The sequence below is a fragment of the Phaseolus vulgaris genome, chromosome 2 (assembly GCF_000499845.2).
Source record: "Phaseolus vulgaris cultivar G19833 chromosome 2, P. vulgaris v2.0, whole genome shotgun sequence".
In the NCBI taxonomy this organism is placed as follows: Eukaryota; Viridiplantae; Streptophyta; class Magnoliopsida; order Fabales; family Fabaceae; genus Phaseolus; species Phaseolus vulgaris.
Window position 1 is genome coordinate 43285149 of NC_023758.2, and position 19874 is coordinate 43305022.

At 27.3% G+C, this 19874-nt stretch overlaps 1 protein-coding gene across 2 annotated transcripts; it reads left to right on the forward strand.

Moving 5' to 3' along the window:
* The first annotated feature begins 14376 nt into the window (after positions 1-14376).
* On the forward strand, positions 14377-18071 carry LOC137812376 (serine/threonine-protein kinase SAPK2-like). Of its 2 annotated transcripts, XM_068614321.1 has the most exons (9): positions 14377-15155; positions 15255-15329; positions 15951-16052; positions 16454-16507; positions 16618-16710; positions 16791-16883; positions 16989-17093; positions 17200-17298; positions 17420-18071. In XM_068614321.1, exons 1-9 carry the CDS (start codon positions 15036-15038, stop codon positions 17702-17704), a joined length of 1026 nt encoding a protein of 341 aa, XP_068470422.1. In that variant the 5' UTR covers positions 14377-15035; the 3' UTR covers positions 17705-18071. The 2 variants fall into 2 exon arrangements, with proteins under 2 accessions (XP_068470422.1, XP_068470423.1); XM_068614322.1 differs by lacking the exons at positions 14377-15155; positions 15255-15329 and adding an exon at positions 15355-15375.
* Positions 18072-19874: the final 1803 nt, after the last annotated feature.

The following is a 19874-nucleotide window of genomic DNA, read 5'->3' on the forward strand; positions in this document are numbered from 1 at the left end:
ACTACTATACTTGCAAAGATTAGCATTAAAATTGAGTTATTAGTTACTAAGAAAATTCATTTTCCCCCTAATAAGGTTGCACTATCTTATTAGGGTTTCCAAGCCAGTGTGCTGAAAATTTGAAGATTGTGTTGTCAGCATCCAAATGTGTTAACTTTCAAGAAAAACGGCAATCAATCATTCATTCATTGTAAACTCAACAAATTAAGATTTGTTGGAGATATGTTGCAGAATAAATAGTAGAATGTGATCATTGCAATCAACAATGAAATGAAGAATTAGGAGATAAGACGTCAAGAACTAAAAATTATTGGGAAATATGTAATATCATTTACACCATTCTTTTTTTAAACCAAAGGGGAGATTTAGGATAAAACCATCTAATTTCTATCATTTCTTGATAAAAAAAAAAAAAGTAGGTTTTTTTAAGACCCACGGCAAATCACCACCCCAGTTAGCATAAAATGAAAAGAAAATTAACCTTTTTTTATTTATGAAAAATAAATACTTTGTATAACATAAAATTATTTACGGGAGAATTTATTTATTTATAAATAAAAAAATAGAAGAAGTAAAGAGTAGTTCTCTTATTTTTCTTGGAAGAGAAGTCACGGTTCTTCATTCCTTTATTTCTGAAATTTTAATTATCGTACTGAAGTCTATATTTTTATGAGTTCCCATCGTTTTTTTTTGGCTCAGGATATGTTAGTTTAAGTTTCTACATAATCTATTTCACCAGAATTTGTCAATTAATTTTCAAAAAATTTACAAAATTATCATAAATAATTTCGAATGCATTTATAATTTAAAAATGATTTTTAAAACGCTTTAAACATTACTCTATTTTATATTCTATAGATGTTAATTTACCAATTTTCTCCACAGTGTGTATTTTTGTGAATTGCGCCCTGGTCGACGAAAATTGAGTTGGGCCTGATTATGAAGTTTCCAAAAGCGACAGAACAACACATTAAGATTGATGCAGTGGAGAACGTGTTGAAGTTTCATTCATGGTGGAAGCGACCAATCTTCTAGAAAATGTAATAGTCTAATTTCAATCAAAGTTTAGCTAATGTATAATATTTTTAAAGCTACGATCTTAACATTATATATATAAATTATATTGTACTTTAGATAAGTAGAGTTATATCTATTATTTGCTTATCAATATACATTTGACACTTCGTTCATTCGATCAGACAAACCTTAGTATTACGTACTAAAACATTTTGGCACCTTGGTTATTCAGCTAGGTAAATTCTAGTGTCACCACTGATCAGTCTCTTAACCCAACAAGTCAAACTTGTGAGGAAGGTTAATTATAAAAGAAAAAATTAATTATTTTTTAAGAATGTTGTTAAAAGAACATTGGGCTTACATGGATCTAGAATGATTCTCTGAATAGATAGGGACCATGACAAAAACTATAAATAAATAGATATTCTTAAAGTGAAAGGTAATAAATGTTTAACCCTTGCACATAAATAAAACATACAAATCATGTCTAACTTGAACGTCATATTGTTTATGCAGATACATTGCTCCGGATCAAGTGAGAACAACCGAGATCGACAAGCTAAAGAGAATTGAGAATGATAGGATATTAAAATACTGACCTTATATCTTTGGTGATAAATATTCAACTCTATAAAAACAAATATATAAAGTTTGTTTTTGGTTAGAATTCATTGTATTTCTTTATTTTCTTGAAATTTCAAAAAGTGGTGGAGAAACTCATATATAAAAGAATTTAATAAATTTGAAAAATTCCAAAAATAGAAGAAAAATTAAATGTGACTTTATAGTTTTAATGTTTTTTACTTAGTTTGTGTTATAATATATTTAAACTAAATTAAATACATTGGATGTATTTTTTTCTCCAAAAATTGAATGCTAGAATTAGATAAATGTATCCCTGTAAAGGGAAATTAAGATTTAAAGTTTAAAAATATTTTTAATTTAAAATTTTGTCTTTTTATGATTTAGTGATGATAAAGGCCAATTACTAATTTTCAATATCACTTTTTTATTTTTCATGAATTATTAATGTTTTATTGTTGTTAAATGTTTCATGTTTATTAATTAGTCTATTTAAAAATAAGTTAATTTAAAATTATGCATTTTGATTACCTAGGATGATAAATACTAATTATTACAAATTTGTATGTCACAACATTTGTAACGATCTAGAAAATAGTTTTAGGGTAAAAGTGATATATTTTAAATGACATCTGAATATTTTATTATTATTAAAGTGAAAGGAGTATATAAATAGAAAAATCAGTTATTCAAGTACCAATCGCTTCACAAAATGATGGTGATGCCTAAAATTTCTTACCATATGTGCATATTAATTCATGTAGGTTTGCATGCAATTTATATTCCTCATTAGGTTTTAGTTCTACCCTTTGTTCTCACCAATTTTGTTACTTGGGTTCTTTTAGGGGTTTTTCACATTATTTTGGATTTCAGGGAGATTTAGATTTATTTGCCCTTTGATGGTTAAAGATTTTAGAGTTTGGGTTCTTTTAGGGGTTTTTCACATTATTTTGGATTTCAGGGAGATTTAGATTTATTTGCCCTTTGATGGTTAAAGATTTTAGAGTTGGAGTGATTTGAAAACAAAAGAAAGAAAATTGAGACTTTGTTAAACTTAATCAAGCAAAGGAGGAACCTTTGATAACTTCATTTGAAAAAAATGGCTTCACATTGAATAAAATAAAATAACAAAAAAATGGAGCTAAGAGATGCTTTATTCACTACAAGAAAATAATATTTTTTGTTATTTTTTAATTAAATTTAAAATAAGTTACATATCCATTTTATCCGTAACCGTTTTTATTTATTTACATTACATATATGTAACACTTTTTGTTATTTTTTAATTAAATTTGAAATAAGTTATATATAAATTTAATTTATATATAATAATTTTTTTTAATTAAATTTTTAATACATTACATACGGATATAATCTGTATGTAACATTTTTTATTATTTTTTAATTAAATTTGAAATAAATTATATATGAATTATATTCGTATGTAAATTTTTTTTAATTAAATTTTTAAATATCTTACATACGGATTATATCTGTAATTACTTTTGGTTTACATATGGAAAAAACTGTAATGTCTATTTACATACTTATTAGAATTCGTATGTAACGTTCATTTTACATATGAATTTTTATTCGTATGCAATAATCGATATGTAATTTCAAATTTTCTATCGACATATTTAATAAATATTTACATGTTTGGTTTGCTGAAGATTTTATTCTAGGTCCAAAATTAATTTCAAGTTAAAACAAATTTAGAAAAAAAAAAATCAGTTATTCAAGTTTCATTTTAAAAGAATCGTCATCTCTTTAGAAATTTCATTTTTCCTTCCTCTTCCTTCTCTTTAACTCTCTCTCTTTAAACCCTTTTGACATCATACTAACAATCGGAGTTTGTATTGGAATCCTGACAGCAAATACTTCGAGACTGTTCAATCAGAGTTTTAGACAGACAGAGTATGTTCATTTTTGCTCATTCTTCCTTTGAGTTAATTTTGAACTTGTTAGGTTTGTTTTTAGTATAGGTTTTTGCATGTAGTGTTTTTGGCTTCAGGGGTAGTCCTTTTTAGTTCAGAGTCTTTGTGATATGGTTAAATCATTGATTAAGACTTTATGTTGCCAGTTAAGTTGTCATTGGATCCGGTAGGAGTTAAGCTCTTGGTGAGCACATCTACCTATTCTCAAGTAAGGGAAACTAGTTTTAATTTCAATACAACCATAGGTTAGAAGATCTGGATGTGATGATGACATTGTCACCAATTTCAAAATCTCCTTGCTGGAATGTTTGCTTTTAAGTAAAGTAATGTACTGAGTGAAATTAAATGTAAAATGGTTGATTTGATAATTTTGTATAGTGTATGTTGAATTTTATTTGGATAATTTATTGAATGTGTTTTGATTGAGATTAGAAGTGTTTGAATGATAGTATGAATAACTTTAACTCTATTATGATATAATGGAGTGTAAGAAATTGTAAGTATTAGTTGTTTGATTATGAATGACTTTGATTTAGAGATGTTGAATATATAGATAATATTATAGATTGACAAGGTAGCTATATTAGGATAACTATCCAACTTTGAGTAGGAAATTGTTATTTTCGATTTGATAAAATACAAGTTAGAATGTACAAAAATTCATGAGAACATGCATAAATAACTTTTTGTGCAAATTTTTCTACATAACTCACTCAAATGAAATATTTTCGCTTAGGTGAGACCTTTCTCACTCAAGCTAGCTTGAGATAGTGAGTTCCATACCTATTTTTGCTCAAGCGAGAAAATTCTCGCTCAAGCAAAAATGAGGTGAATTTTGGGGTGTTCTTAGGTTGATTTTCGCTTAAGCGACAAAATTTTTGCTCAAGCGATGATCATTTTCGCTCAAGCTAAAAAAACTTAAATTTAAAGTTTGCTTATGTATTTATGTTTTATTATTTTTTATTGTTTTTAATAAATTTTATATGAATTTTAATTATATATTTAATTGAAAATCATGTAGTTTATGTGTTTATGGAATTTTTGGATAAAATTATGGTTTGTTTGACTTCTAAACTTTGGTGTGATTAAATGATGTGATTTTATATAATGTGAGATGTGAAATATGAAGTTGTAATTGATACATAATTGTTATGAAGTGGACTTTAAGCCTAACTCAACCCCATAAAACCGGCTCATGAGGTTGAGGTTTGCACCCACTTATATACAATGAAAGGCTCTAATCTCTAGTCGATGTGGGATCTCCAACAATAGTATTTTCAGGAAATGAAATAACGTGTTGAGATTGTTAGAATGTACATTGGCTAGTGATTCTTCTACAATGAGGTATCCCGACTCTACTGATATAATAAAATTATATAGATGAAGTTATCCAGGTAGTGAGAGTCGAAGGAGGTTCATATGAATGAGTCAGTTGTTTGAAAGATAACTAATTTGACCTGTTATATGAATTAACCTTGTAGTATGAGGTGATTCGATATTGAGATTATTATGCACATAATTGTGTGAATTCACAGTGAGGTAGTATGACAAATGCAGATCTCTAAGTCTAAGTCAATATGCAAGTCATCCAGAAGTAGAGTCAAGTGTTTTTGTTTTTGTCGGTCAGTAGAAGTCTGACATTAGAAAGATGAATTATGAATTTTTAAAGATACTTGATTTTTGTGAAATTGTATAAGGATTGTTGAATTTATGTTTGTTAACTAAAGTTACATTTATATTAGAAGTTTTAAAAATAGTTAGTTTATCCTGTGGTTTATTTTGTGCTTTGTTTTTTTTTTATTTGTGATGATCGTGTGTTTACACTTGAGCATATGTTGTTTTAGGTGATAGAGCTTAAGTATAAGTTGATGGAGCATTTGATGTTTTTGTTTAAACATATGTAAATATTAGAATCCTTATGAAAAATTATATCTTTTGAGATATAAATTATATGTTAATTAGATAATTATTTGCAATGATGTAGTTTTTAGGTGATGTAATTAGGGATGTTAAAACGTTTCTATTTTTATTATTATTAACTAATTACCAATATTCTATTGTTATTTTTTTTCATGTTTACTAATTTATTTAATATACATTTAATCTAAAATGTGAGGAGAAATTGTTTATAAACTTCTTACATTTTTGTATTAAGATGATATAATAAGAGGGTTGAATAGTATTCTAGTGAATATTTTTTTAAAACTTATGTGGTAAAATAGTTAGATTCGGTTTAATATACGAGACAGAAAACAAACAAATAATAATTTATAAATCAAAGTTTTACAAACACTCATGTACAAAAAATAAAGGTAAGATATGTATTTTTTATACTAGTTGATCTATATAAAATATATGTACATTTCTCAACTAACCGATTAATTATTTTTATCTGACATGGTTCACCAGCTTGATCAACTTGCAGTGTTTGGGGCTTTTGAACTTGTGTGAGGATGTGGTACTAACTGAAATTGATGAAAAGGATGTGTGAAAAAAACGATGGTTGGTCTGCAGTGACAGTGTTGAAGAAGATGAAAATACAAAAATGTTAAAAGTAGGCACTCACGTTTCCTTCTTCTCATGACACTCACCACCACCGTTCCTTCATTCTTTCTTTTCGAACCACACTTTTTCTCAAGGGCCCCACCACCTTCCCTTTCCCAACAATATTCCTCACTCCACACACACCAAACACAACTCTTTCCATATTTTTAATCATCATTTTTTAAAACCCATATGTAATTTAAACTATGCATTTTTTATCAACTTAAATATCACTACTTTAAATCATTTGGTATTATCAACTTAATTATCCTCTTCATGGTATATGAGAATTTTTTTTACTGGTTGGGTTAAAATTAACACTGATGGAGCTGTTTAGGGTATCTTGATTTTGCTACTTATGAATGTATTTTTTGTGGGAGTATGGAAGAATTTATTGGTGCTTTGTTTCTTGAAGTTCAGACTGTTTTGATTGCTGAGTTTTATGGAGTTATACATGCTATAGAGGAAGCTCAAAAGATGGGACTTACTACTGTTTGACTTGAATGTGATTCTGCATTGGTTTGTGTTGCGTTTACTGCTAGAACTAATGTTCCGTAGATGCTTCGTACTCGATTGAATATTTGTCTTAATTTCTGTGGGACAATCAGATTTAGGGTTAATATAGGATTCATTCATAGAGAATCATTTTATTGGTATAATAGACTTCTATCTAATTTGTTCTTAGAATTTTTTATGAATAGGTATAGTCTACCTATGTATCGGTTTTGTTAACATGTGGATTTTGGTCTAATCCCCCATATTTTTTTGTATTTTTTTTCCTTTTTTTAATAATATTTTTTTATATGATGACAGATGATTATTGTTACTTGAGGTGCCAGCCTATCTGAGATTTCAAAGTTCATAGTGAAAACTTTTATAAAAAAAAATATCATTGGGTATTATTATGGTTATAGATTATTTTCAATTTCTATACTTTCTTCATACTCCCAAACAAAACTAGTTTCGTTTCTTCATAGCAGGAGTTACTTTATGTTATGTTGATGAGCAAAGTGGGTGGAGGAGAAAAAAAGTAATGAAAATAAAGAGAGATTGATGTTTTTGAAAGACAAGAAAAATAATAAAAATGTTTAATTACTTTTTTTAGTTCCTGTCAAATAACTTCCAATATTTTTAAAAGTTTAATATAGTTTTAATTTTTTAAATCATTAAATATAGTCCAACTTTTGCAAAACAATTTATTACAATATTTTAACTTTCTTAAAAGATTTTAATAGTGTAACAACATATATAATTTCACAATAAATTTTTTAAGAAAAAATGGAACTAAATTGAAGCGGACAAGAATTTTTTTTTTAATATAAAAAATGGAATTTATTTTTTTACCTTAATACAAGGATTAAAAAAATAATTAAGCTTTATAAAAAAATAACTCCGAGAAAACATAAAAAGGGTGCAAAGATAACTTGTTGTCAATGCATTTACTACATCTCTCATTTTTCAATGGCCACGTGTACTGGAATAATAATTAAAATATATATAAAGAATAAAGAATAAAAATGAAAATAATATTAAACATCTAAATGTAAAAACATAAGAAATAGAAAGTTAAAATCAAAATACTTATGTAGTTTTAATACTAAATGTTTATTTTAAATTAAAATAACTATAGTTACCCATTCTTTACAAAAACAAAATACATAAATGCGTATTTTTTTAAAAGAGGATATTTAAGATTTCAAAGTAGGTTACTGCTGCTATCTTTTTTTTTTTGTCAACCTACATGCATCATGGTTATAAAATTGGATAAAGTAACAATACTAAATAAATCATATAAATTATTTAATAATAATAACTGTAACCTAGATCACTCATATACAATCTAGATCACCAAAGATCTATTAGAAATTAAAAAAAAAAAATCAAGCACGAGATTAGCACCTAATTATATAGAACTTTAATTCTAATTAAACATGATAAATCAACCGTACATCTTGATTAGCATGAAATTAAGGATTTTATCTATACCATTAAAATAATAATTTTTCTTTATTTCAAAACAACTAAATAACTTATCATTTTAAAAATAATGTTTATACAATTTTTTAATATCATTTTTACAAAATTATATTATACTTGTCATGAAATTTTAATCACATGTAATTGATATTTAATATCATTTTTTTAGTTTTTTTAATAAAAATAATTGATATTTGATTCGGTATAAAAACAATATATGACTGAATGAGACATAAATTTTATATCTAATAAAAATAATATAATTTTTTATTTCGAAGACGTACCATAGTTAAACTTATAATAATCTTATTGTCATCCTTTATGTATTTGTGTCATAATTTCATCTACATGAGTGTAAATGAGTTCATAGAAGCATGTGATATTTATTATTTTAGATAATTGCATTGAAATTTTAATTTCATACAAAAGAAGTGTGACTAAGAATACATGTATAAGTATGAGACGCATGTTGTATAATGCATTAACTTTTATAAAAATATTATATTAAAGTATAATTTTCTACTAAATTAGAGGGATGGGTGAATATAAAATTTAGATGAATATTAATTTTAAATCAACATATGAACCAACATATGAACCATCTAGATTTAAAAACAAATAGATTTTCACTTTATATGAAAAGAAAACATGTTTTATAAGTGAATTAACAAAAGTAGTGTATAAAAAATATAAAAAATAAAACTTAAATAAATTAACAAGATAAAAGTGAATATAAAAATTAGAACCTAACGTTTTAACAAAATAGCATTTTTAATAATACGTGGATTTTGGTCTAATCCTCCATATTTTTGTATTTTTTTCTTTTTTTAATAATATTTTTGTCATGTGATGACAGATGATTGTTGTTACTTAAGGTGTCACATGTCAAATTACATAGTGATGCCTAACTTGAAAACTTTTATAAAAAAAAAAATAACATTTCTAATAGCGTTTTAAAAAACAAATGGAATATTTAGTGCCAATTTTTATTATTAAGTTTAAATTTTTTCATAAATATATAAATTTTATTTAAAAACCCATAATAGAGTGTTTGTTTGTGTTATAGAATAAATAATATGAATAAAAACTGGTATTAAAATATTACATGATAAAACATACTCATGTTGTACAGTTCACAAATTTTTATAGAAAAATAAACGAATATATATATATATATATATATATATATATTAAATATCACATACATATATATACACTTTACATCTGGATAAACTTCAATTTCATCACATTTTAGTTAATAATATTTTCATAATATTTTTTTATCAAAACTAGTTTTAAGCATTGTGTATATCAATCAATAATAACTCTATATTTAGAATAAAATTAATTTATAATTAAAAACAACTTTCTTAAACTATGTAGGTAAAGTTTACTCCTTTACCTTATTTAGTGTAGATTATATTCTTTATATTAAAAAGTTATTGAAGTCTTAACTTCCACCAAGTTTAATTTGCAAACAAAATCTATTATTAGATACTTATATTAATTGGGATGTATTGCTTAGTTCAAATCTCATATTCATTCATAAACTATGCATACTAAATGTCAAAATTTTATCATAAATGTTCAACTGTATGTGAAGCCAATAATATACGATATTATAAAGTAGAAAGAAAAAGAAGACACACCTATAAAATAAAAGACTTTAATAAATAAAAAAATTACTGAACCTACATTTAAAAAAAAAAATAGTTTTCTTAAATCAATCACCGAAAAAATACTCTACTTATTACATATTTCTTCCTCTTTTGTTTTCTTTTTTATCACATACATCATTGTTTTCTTATGACCTACACACCCTCACGAGAGTCAAAGAAGGCCAACAAACACTCGTTAGGATATGCTCGAAATAACTCTGATATCATATTACAAAGTGAACTTTAAGTCTAACTCAATCGCATGAAATTGGCTCATGATGTGAGGTTTGCACCCACTTATATACAATGAATTGTCCTCATCCAACAAAACACATGACATCCGGATATTTCTAACATTTTTTTTGGAAGTGAAGATAAATGAATTTTATAAAAATAACATAGTAAATTAAAAATAGATGACACATAAAGTAAAAAACTAAATATATCCAGATAAAGAAAAACAGATAAAAAATTAATTAAAAATAATACACTAATTAAAAAAAAGTGCTACCATTTTCTAAAATTATTTTTCTTCTGTTTCGTTCCATCAATCATCTAATCCTTTTTTCATCCTCTGCCATAACCACCAAAGAAATGTAAAAGAAGGACGCCATGGATATACAATAAGAGAAAAAAAACAAAAAAAATATTGGTGTTGCTGTTGTGAAAAAAGAAAAGTTCTGTTTATCTATTTATGGAAAAAAGGATCCTAAAAGATTCTCTAGTAAAACACCCACATTAAAACCTAATTTCTTTATAAAAGAAGTTATTTTGGTTTGACACGTTAGAGAAAACATTAAAAATGAGGAAGACATGATAGAGTCGAAAGTTAGGAACATCTTTCTCAACAAAAACGAAGGCTAGAGACTAGTTACAATAAAATCCAGATACATCGAATATACAATAAATACACACCTTCTACCAAATTATTGTCTTCTTTTAATTACATTTAGTATCTTTGGAGTATATACATCATGTGAATATTTTTAAATGTACATCAAATATAAAATCATAAATTAAAATATTTTAAAATTAATTGATTAAATAAATATTAAAACCAAACTGAATTTATATTAAATTTATGAAGTGTAAAACGGTAAATATTAATTTTATTGATTATTATGAATAGTCAGTTGTATGTACTATTGATTAAATAAAACAGTTATAGGTTTAGAAAAAAACAGCATAGCCTCGCTAGTTAGTTGACCTGCCAACAAGATACGACTTAGCTTTTAAGAAAAAGTTTATTAAAATAATTTAAAAATTCTAAGAAATTTAAAATTCATGAAAACTTAACTTCTTCGATTTTTTATTTTAAAGTATTTCATTTCAATAAATCAATTTAAATTTCTTATTTTCATTTAAAAAAATAATAATGTAATTATTTTCATGTGAAAAATTCATTACAAATGTTATTTATAATTACAAAAAAAAATAGAGTAAGATAATATAAATAAATAAATAATATAAAACTAGACTTAACACTTGTTATACCTATTAAGTCCTATGACTCTTGGTATCTGAATAGGTAGGTAGTAAGGACCTCTATCATGTTTTCATCAACTAATATTTTTATTTATATGATAAGAATTATCTGTAAAAGTCTCTATAACTCAATATTTCATTAAATCCAATAAATCCGAAACAACTCACCTCAAAACTTACCCAATTTAGTTTAAAAAATAACTCTTAAAAAATAATATCAAAAGTATTTGACCATTTTTCATATATATATATATATATATATATATATATATATATATACACACGTACGTGTGAGTGTGTAATGTGATACGTAAACATTAATCGATAGAAATTTTCAACTAATAAAATATTTGTTCCAAACATTACAATATCAATTAACATTTTCATATAAAGTATTATCATAACTAATTGTTCCTTTGTCTTGAAATTTTTTACAATAGTACAGGATTGAAGATTAAAAATAATCTATATAATATCTGTTTTAAAACTCAAAATTTTATCACGATTTTATTTAAAAAATATGAGAAGATTAAAGGAAAAAAATATGTTAAAAATGTTTTTAACCTTCTCCTAGATAATGTGAAAGATGTACCTAAATAACTATAACAATATAAAAAAATATCATTATTATATTTTTATTTTATAAAGTTTTCGTGTTAAACATCACTGTGCAACTTGACATCTCAGCTAAGCTGACATTAAGTAACAACAATCATCTGCCATCACATAAAAAAAATATTATTAAAAAAAAATACAAAAATATGGGGAGACTAGACCAAAACCCATATGTTAACACAAACGATACATAGGTAGATTATACCTATTCATAAAAAATTCTAAGAACAGACTAGCTGGGAGTCTATTATACCAATGAAATGATTCTCTATGAATAAATCCTAAATTAGCCAACTTATCAGCACACGCATCCCCTTCACGAAAAATATGAGTTACCCTAAACCTGATTGTCCCACAAAAATTAAGAGAAGTATATCATTACTATATTATAGTTATAGATTATTGAGATTATCCATGTTAGATTTTATTAAAAATAATAATCATAAAAGTAAAAAAACATTATTTTTATTTATTTAAAAACGTGTAATACATTACTTTTAATATATAGGAATAAAATGTCAAATAGTTTAAAATAATATACAATTTGTAAATACTCCAATATATTTAAATTCAAATTTAATGAATAATTTTAGAAAAAAAATCACCAGATTATTATTTTAATTATATTGTAGTGAATGTAAACTATACTAATATAGTTTATATTTTATATCATCCTTATTAATTAATATATATATATATATATAACAAACTGTAAAAATGTAACAAACTGAGTCAATTTTATAGTGAAAACGGGCTGTGACTTTTAAGTCTTATACCATCGTATATCGAATTAAAAAAATATTTTTGGTTTCTTTAAAACATATTTAAATCTAAAAAACAAAAAAAAAGTTTATATTTTTTAATAAAAATATTTTTAGTTTTTAAATTTTGGTAAATTTATATATAAACTATAATACGTATATTTATTTTTAATAAATAATATTATTTTAAAAAAAATATTTATTATTTAAAAAATGGTTTGATCAACAAATATTTGGGCTGGGCTAGATAAAATCCACGTACAAAAAAATCTAATATTTTATATTTTATTTATAAAAAAATTGTATTTAAGAATATGGTAAGAAGTAAGAAGAAGTTTTATTCTATTATATGTATTTATACTAGTATATAGAGAATTACTCTCTCCAAATTATAATCTAATTAGATAGGAATTCACTATGTTATTATTAAATTAATTACACATAATTCGTTATAATAGTGTATAATTTGATTTTTTTATCAGCAAAGAATTAAATTAAATTAAGAGGGATATAAAAGGGGTATTCCAACCCTTTTACATAAACCAAACCACATTAAAAATCTCCAAGAATAAAGAGATGAACAAACAACACAGAAGCAATAGATAGAAAATGTTTGCTGCATTAGTTAGACATCCTATTCCAGCTAGCACCGTGCTCGTATTGGAATGCTATAAGCATTGCAAACTCCAGCTACAAAATCATCAAAATACACCAAAATATTGGTTATTCCACCATCTTTTTGAAATTCCTTGGTATATAATTTGATAATTATTATTTTATTAATATTATTTACTTTTCTTAACATTTCAAACAGAACCTATAACTTATACTAATATTTGAATTTATAGTAATTTAAGAAAAAATATAAAAAATTTAAATTGTTTAGATTAAAATAGGTAAAATAAATTTATAGAGAAAATTTATTTAAAGATAATGTAAGTGTGTATATAAAGAAATAGTTGATTTATTTTAGTAAATAGTAGTAAATGTGATAAACGATATGCATTTTAAAGTTGTGATGAGGTGTGAGATAAGCCCTTCTCCAAAATTGTCTAAGCAAAGTATGGGTATGACCTGACCTGTCTATGCTCCTCCACCTCGTAAACTTCTATCCCATTCATTTGCCTATTTTTCCTCTTTAAATGCCTACTAAAACCCACTCTCCGAGACTATCAAACTTCTCTACTCGCGCTTCTCACGCTCAAAATAGTCAACACCTTCTCACTTTCACCATGCGTCTTTCTGCAAATGGAATGGAAGGGCGAGTACGCATCGCTGTTCTTACCCAACATTTGGTTTCCTCTCCAAACAATTCACTGCAATCTTTCTTCCTCTGCTACTACTTCCAACCAATTACTTTATGCCACGTCTCACTTTCCATCTTCTCATAAACTCCTCTTTTTTTATAATCTTTTTATGCTTAAGTTATTCAGCCCGCACATTATTATTAATACTATACCTATATGTTTGATAAGGAGAAAAAAGTAATTCATTTTGTTTCTTTATTTTATTAAAAAAAATAAAAATCACTATAAATAAAATCTTATTTCTTTTCACTTTTTCTTTCACTTCAGATTTTAAATTCCTATATTCCTTTCCTTCGCCACCTTTTCCTCCTCGTTTCAAACACAAGTATTAAGTAGACGGTTGATGTAATTCCATTTTTTACAATATTATTTAATTCGAGAAAAACATACATAGTCCGTGTATTCGCATTTCAAGGTAGAACAAAAACACTACATATGTTCACTAAATAAAAACATTCTATTATATATATAAGTGAATAAAGTTGCAGGTCTTATCATGCGTTAAACTTTTAACGTACTTCCTTATTCTTAACTACCTTTAGTTTTAAGCTTTGATGTTGTGATATTTCAATAAAGCAATTTTTTTAACAATCTATCTTTAAATTAATTACCCTTTTTTCTACGTCAAACTAATTTATCTATTATGAAATAACAATTTAATTACGTAAAATATGATATAAAAATTTCTTATCTTTGGCGACATTTTCTAAGTATTAAATGAATTAATTTTGAAAATAGAGTATAAAAATATGTTTTATTCGTAAAGATTGGTGGTTATGAAGGAAAATGGTGAAAAAGAGGATATGTTATGTCATGCGTCATAAATTATACCTACCTAAACTAAATATATATTTCTGACATACAAAGTCCTGAGTCTGAGGGCATAGTGACAGTCCAATTGTAATTTGCAACAAAGGCATCAGAACCCAGAACCCAGAACCCAATCATCTTTTTATTGCAAACTTTTGCGCATTGGAATTTGGAGGCCATAAAAAAGATGCGATGCTACACGCAAACAAGTAGTACAAGTCCAATAAGAAAAGCAACAAAGAAAGATTGGCCAATTCTCTCGCTAGCTCACACCTCATTTAACACAATTCCCTGTTGCTGATACTTACATACACTTCAATTCAAGTTTCAACTAGTTTAACCATGGAACGGTATGAGATAATCAAAGATATTGGGTCAGGGAACTTTGGTGTGGCAAAGCTGGTCAAGGAAAAATGGACTGCTCAATTATACGCTGTCAAGTTCATTGAGAGAGGCTTCAAGGTTCTATTTTCCAACATCAATCTTCTTTTCTGCTGTCATATTTTCTATACATGTCCTTTGGATTGTGGTCAGTTAATGGGGTTCTATTGGGTTTTGCAGATTGATGAACACGTGCAAAGAGAAATTATAAATCATAGGTCCTTGAAGCACCCCAATATCATTAGATTCAAGGAGGTACCAAATTCCAGGCTTTTTGGTTTCAATGAGTACAATATCAAAGGTGTTAGTGCAGTTATTATCCTTCTCTAAAACCAAATCCTTTGCTTTCTTTAGCTACTTCTTACCAACTTTTGCGAAAATGAATATGCATCCACTGCTATATGCTCCTAAACTCTGTTGTCCTAAATTCAGTTTTGTCCCAAAATGGAATAAATATTCGAGTCCAATTAAGGGAGCATGATTTCTTTTCCATGTCCTTCGTAATTCAGCTTTATTCTCTACCATATACAGTTCCCTCAGGCATCTCAATATTCAGTGTCATTTATTTCTGATTTTGCTTCAAGGGAGTTTCCAGAATCTTTTCAATTTGATTTGTAAGAAATACTTTTTCTCACAAAAACAAAATAATAATGTATATGAGTAAAACTAATATCTGGAGAAGAGGAACACTCGTTCCTCCTTTGCAATTGCACAAGGTAAATGTCATGTTCTTTCTTCTCCATATATTTAGTTTAATTTTGCTTGCTATCCCTCGTTTATATACATTGTTATTACTTTATTATTAGTCGATTTTTTGTCTACAACACACGTTTCTTGCCTTTGATTTGTGACATATAAAATGGTCATTCACTGCAGGTGTTACTCACTCCAACTCATCTTGCAATAGTCATGGAATATGCTGCCGGGGGAGAACTGTTTGAAAGAATATGCAGTGCTGGGAGATTCAGTGAGGACGAGGTAGATTAGACTTAAATCATTTCCAACAGTTGATAGGAAAAGCTTCAGTGGTTCTAAGATAGTGCTTTTGTCCAACATGGCCATTGTATTACTTAACTTTTTAGATTCCAGAACAGTAATAAACTAAGATTGCATCAAATGTACACTCAGCATGAAACAAAATAGGCGTACTGTTTCTTTAAACAAATACATATAGTACTAGTGCATGAATTTTCCAATGGCAAGTTGATGGCATGTTAGCTGCTTCCGATGATTAACATATTTTACTCATAGTTTCAATTTTCGCATTTAACACACTGTTATTATCTAATTACTTAAATTTTATTTTATGCATAGTATTTCGCATGCTAGATACTTGTAAAGAGAAAATTTCTTCTTAATTTCTCCTTTTCTTTGCATAGGCAAGATATTTCTTTCAGCAATTGATTTCTGGAGTCAGCTATTGCCATTCCATGGTAACATTTTCTTGTCCAAACTGGATCTAAATGGTTTATTCCTCAACGAATGTTTTGAATTCAGTCTGATTACTTTCATCAGCTGAATTGAAGAAGCAATTTTGTTACAGGAAATTTGCCATAGGGATCTTAAGCTGGAAAACACACTTCTAGATGGAAGCTCAGCACCACGACTTAAAATCTGTGACTTTGGTTACTCAAAGGCAACAACTCATGACTTAAACTTCATTTAATATTTCAGAGTCTAGTTAATTACTCAATGGTGTTCCTTATCTTTCTCCAGTCATCTGTTCTGCACTCCCAGCCAAAATCTACTGTAGGAACCCCTGCCTATATTGCACCAGAGGTTTTGTCAAGAAGAGAATATGATGGAAAGGTAACTTGACATCTAAATTTCCCTTTCCAATCATGTAATCGTGGCTTCACTCACTTGGAGCTAGTGTTTGGCCACTGATATGTTCTTATCCTTGAGAATGATTAGGTCGCAGATGTTTGGTCTTGTGGGGTGACCTTATATGTGATGCTGGTTGGTGCATATCCTTTTGAAGACCCAGAAGATCCAAGAAACTTCAGAAAAACACTTCAGGTTAGTTGGACCAATAATAATAGGAGTTACCTTTATTTGTCCAAGTGTACTTAATGTCACTAATTAATCACACAATTTATTAATTCAGTTTGGATAATTTTGACAGCGAATTCTCAGTGTCCACTATTCTATTCCAGACTATGTACGTATCAGTAAAGAGTGTAGGCACCTTTTGTCTCGAATCTTTGTGGCCAACCCAGAAAAGGTACAATTACTTGAATGTGTTAATAGCATATTATTTTAGATATAGGTTCAATTTTTATTAAATAACACCGCCATGAACATTTATTAGCGTATATTTTACTATGTTACACTGTTTGAAGCAGAGAATTACCATACCCGAGATTAAAATGCACTCTTGGTTCCTAAAGAACTTGCCACTAGAATTTATGGATGGGGGAGAAGGGGTGTTGCAGAATGACATGAATGAATCGTGTGACACTCAAAGCATTGAAGAAATACTGTCAATAATTCAAGAGGCTAGGAAACCGGGTGAGGGCCCAAAAGTTAGTGAGCAATTTGTTGGGGGCAGCATGGACCTTGATGATATTGATGCAGATGCTGACATCGATGATATTGAGACAAGCGGTGATTTTGTCTGTGCTTTGTGAATGATGATGCTTGCAGTATTGTTGCACTCTGCACACCAATTCTCCCTGAAAAGCAGTTTAAGATAAGATGTTCCTTAACGAGATAGATAGGGAATCAAACAAAACCTCTCTACCATGGTTTATGAGTTTCCTTTCATTGGAAGTTAGCTTGTCTTCATCTCTGTCGGTGTGGGACTAAGGGAATGTTACTGATTTTTTGGTTCAGTGTTTTCTCACTTAGCCAAAAAAATCAGACTGTAAGATATGTTTCATATTCTAGTAGTATTTAATAATGTAGTTTGGGTTTCTTTCTTTTGCACCAGCCTTCCCTTTCTCTCTTTTATGTATAAAAAATAATTTTCGAATGCGATGTCTCTTTTCTTTTCAATTATTATAATCGTTGGATGACAAATTCACGTTTGAATAATAAGTGATCTATCGTTGTCGCTGTATCGGCATCCGTTAAAAAGCACTCACTAGACAACTAACATGAACCTCAAAAATTAAAATATTAACCTTTTATTCCTTTTTATTTATTTTATATTTACGAAATATTTTAAAATACCTAAAACTTGTTTTACTTTAATGTAAAGTTTTTGAATAAAAAATAAATCATAAAAAAGTTATATGCCTTTAAATTCAATACATTTAAATTAGTCAAAGTTTAATATGATTTATAAATACTGAGAGTCTTGGGATCAAATTACAACGAAAGTTTCTATGGGGACAATAACATTATTCGGTAGTTATAACTTATATATGTAAGTTATTTTTATACAGGTATGGGAAATTTAAACAAAAATGATATAATTCTAAGTGTATAATGCATTCTACAGTTTTTAAATAACACATATCTATAACCATAACAATTAATAATAGAGATTATACATTGCGATTATTTTTTGCTATGCGTAATTTTTTTCTTTTTCCGTTCTTTTATATTTTCTATTTATTAATTACTTTTTAGTTTTCAATATCTTAAAAAACTGTCCACAAGTATTACAAATATTGTTGTTATATAATGTATTAGTATAGACAAAGTTGTAATGATGGTATGAAAAATTAATGTAGGAGAATGATTGCAAAATGAAATGGGTAAGGATTTAATGGGTAATTACAAAAATACATTAGGTATAAAGTCTAGAGAAAGGTTAGACAAATATAGGGGAATAAAGAATAATAATATGGTTACTCATGTACACAATTAGCTAGGTATATTAAATTACATGTCTCACACTTTATTCTTGACTATCCTCTTAACCATACTTTTAAACCAAGAAGGTAGAGTAGTGCACACGTTGTATCTATGGAAGCGTACAACCTACACTGTCCATATTGATATAAGATCACTGTGACTTGGAAGGTATAATGACATTGATTAAGGGTCCTGAGTTATGTGGTAAGTTTGAGGATGAGTTTAAACTTAAACAATTTAAGCTTGTTTGGCAACAATTCATAGAGAAAGGAAGACACATTATGACTCTCGATCACATCTTAAAGAATTGGGTGCTTTATAATTGGAGAAAGGAATTTCTATTAAAATGTGCATTTAAGTAAACATGATGATACATCAATTCTTTCACCCAAAAGTCCGAGCAAGTAATGCCACAGTAGATTTAGTAATTCTATTTGGTTAACAAAGAGAGAAAATGTTTGTTTGTTATTTTTAGGAGTTAAGTTTTTTTGGAGAGTGTATTCTTGTGAATACACAAATGAACGTGTGTTAGCTTTTGCATTTTTCATAAGCTCATTTGTAGATGTACAATTTTTTTGTATGAGTTATAGTATCCCAAATACTCTACTGTTAATATACTATTTTTGCCGATTAAAAAAGAGAGAGGATATTGATACCTTTATCTAGTAAAGACTTTCCTATGCTAGTTGAGAAAGCAAATATAGTTGGGAGTTTGGAATGTAAAAACAATGGGGTGCATAACCAAAGTAAAGGAACTTCCAATTCTAAAGGGAAGAAGGAATAAAAGAAACCATGTATTAAATCCCAACCTTACAAGGATAATATATCTTTATCTTAACAGTGACCGACTCTTTAGTGTTTGTTTTAGATATGAAGGTCCACATTATAACAAATATTGTTTGCATTCTTCTTCTATCATCACTTGTTACATGTGTAAGAAGTCAGGACACATGATTAAGAATTGTATTGTGCAAATGAGATATGTCCCTAGTAGTA

Excerpts from the sequence above, each read along its gene's own strand:
- LOC137812376 (XM_068614321.1), top strand. The coding sequence starts at position 15,036 with ATGGAACGGTATGAGATAATCAAAGATATTGGGTCAGGGAACTTTGGT. Across the intron at positions 16,508-16,617 it reads TCAGCTATTGCCATTCCATG|GAAATTTGCCATAGGGATCT; the intron begins GTAACATTTTCT and ends ATTTTGTTACAG. Across the intron at positions 16,711-16,790 it reads GTGACTTTGGTTACTCAAAG|TCATCTGTTCTGCACTCCCA; the intron begins GCAACAACTCAT and ends ATCTTTCTCCAG.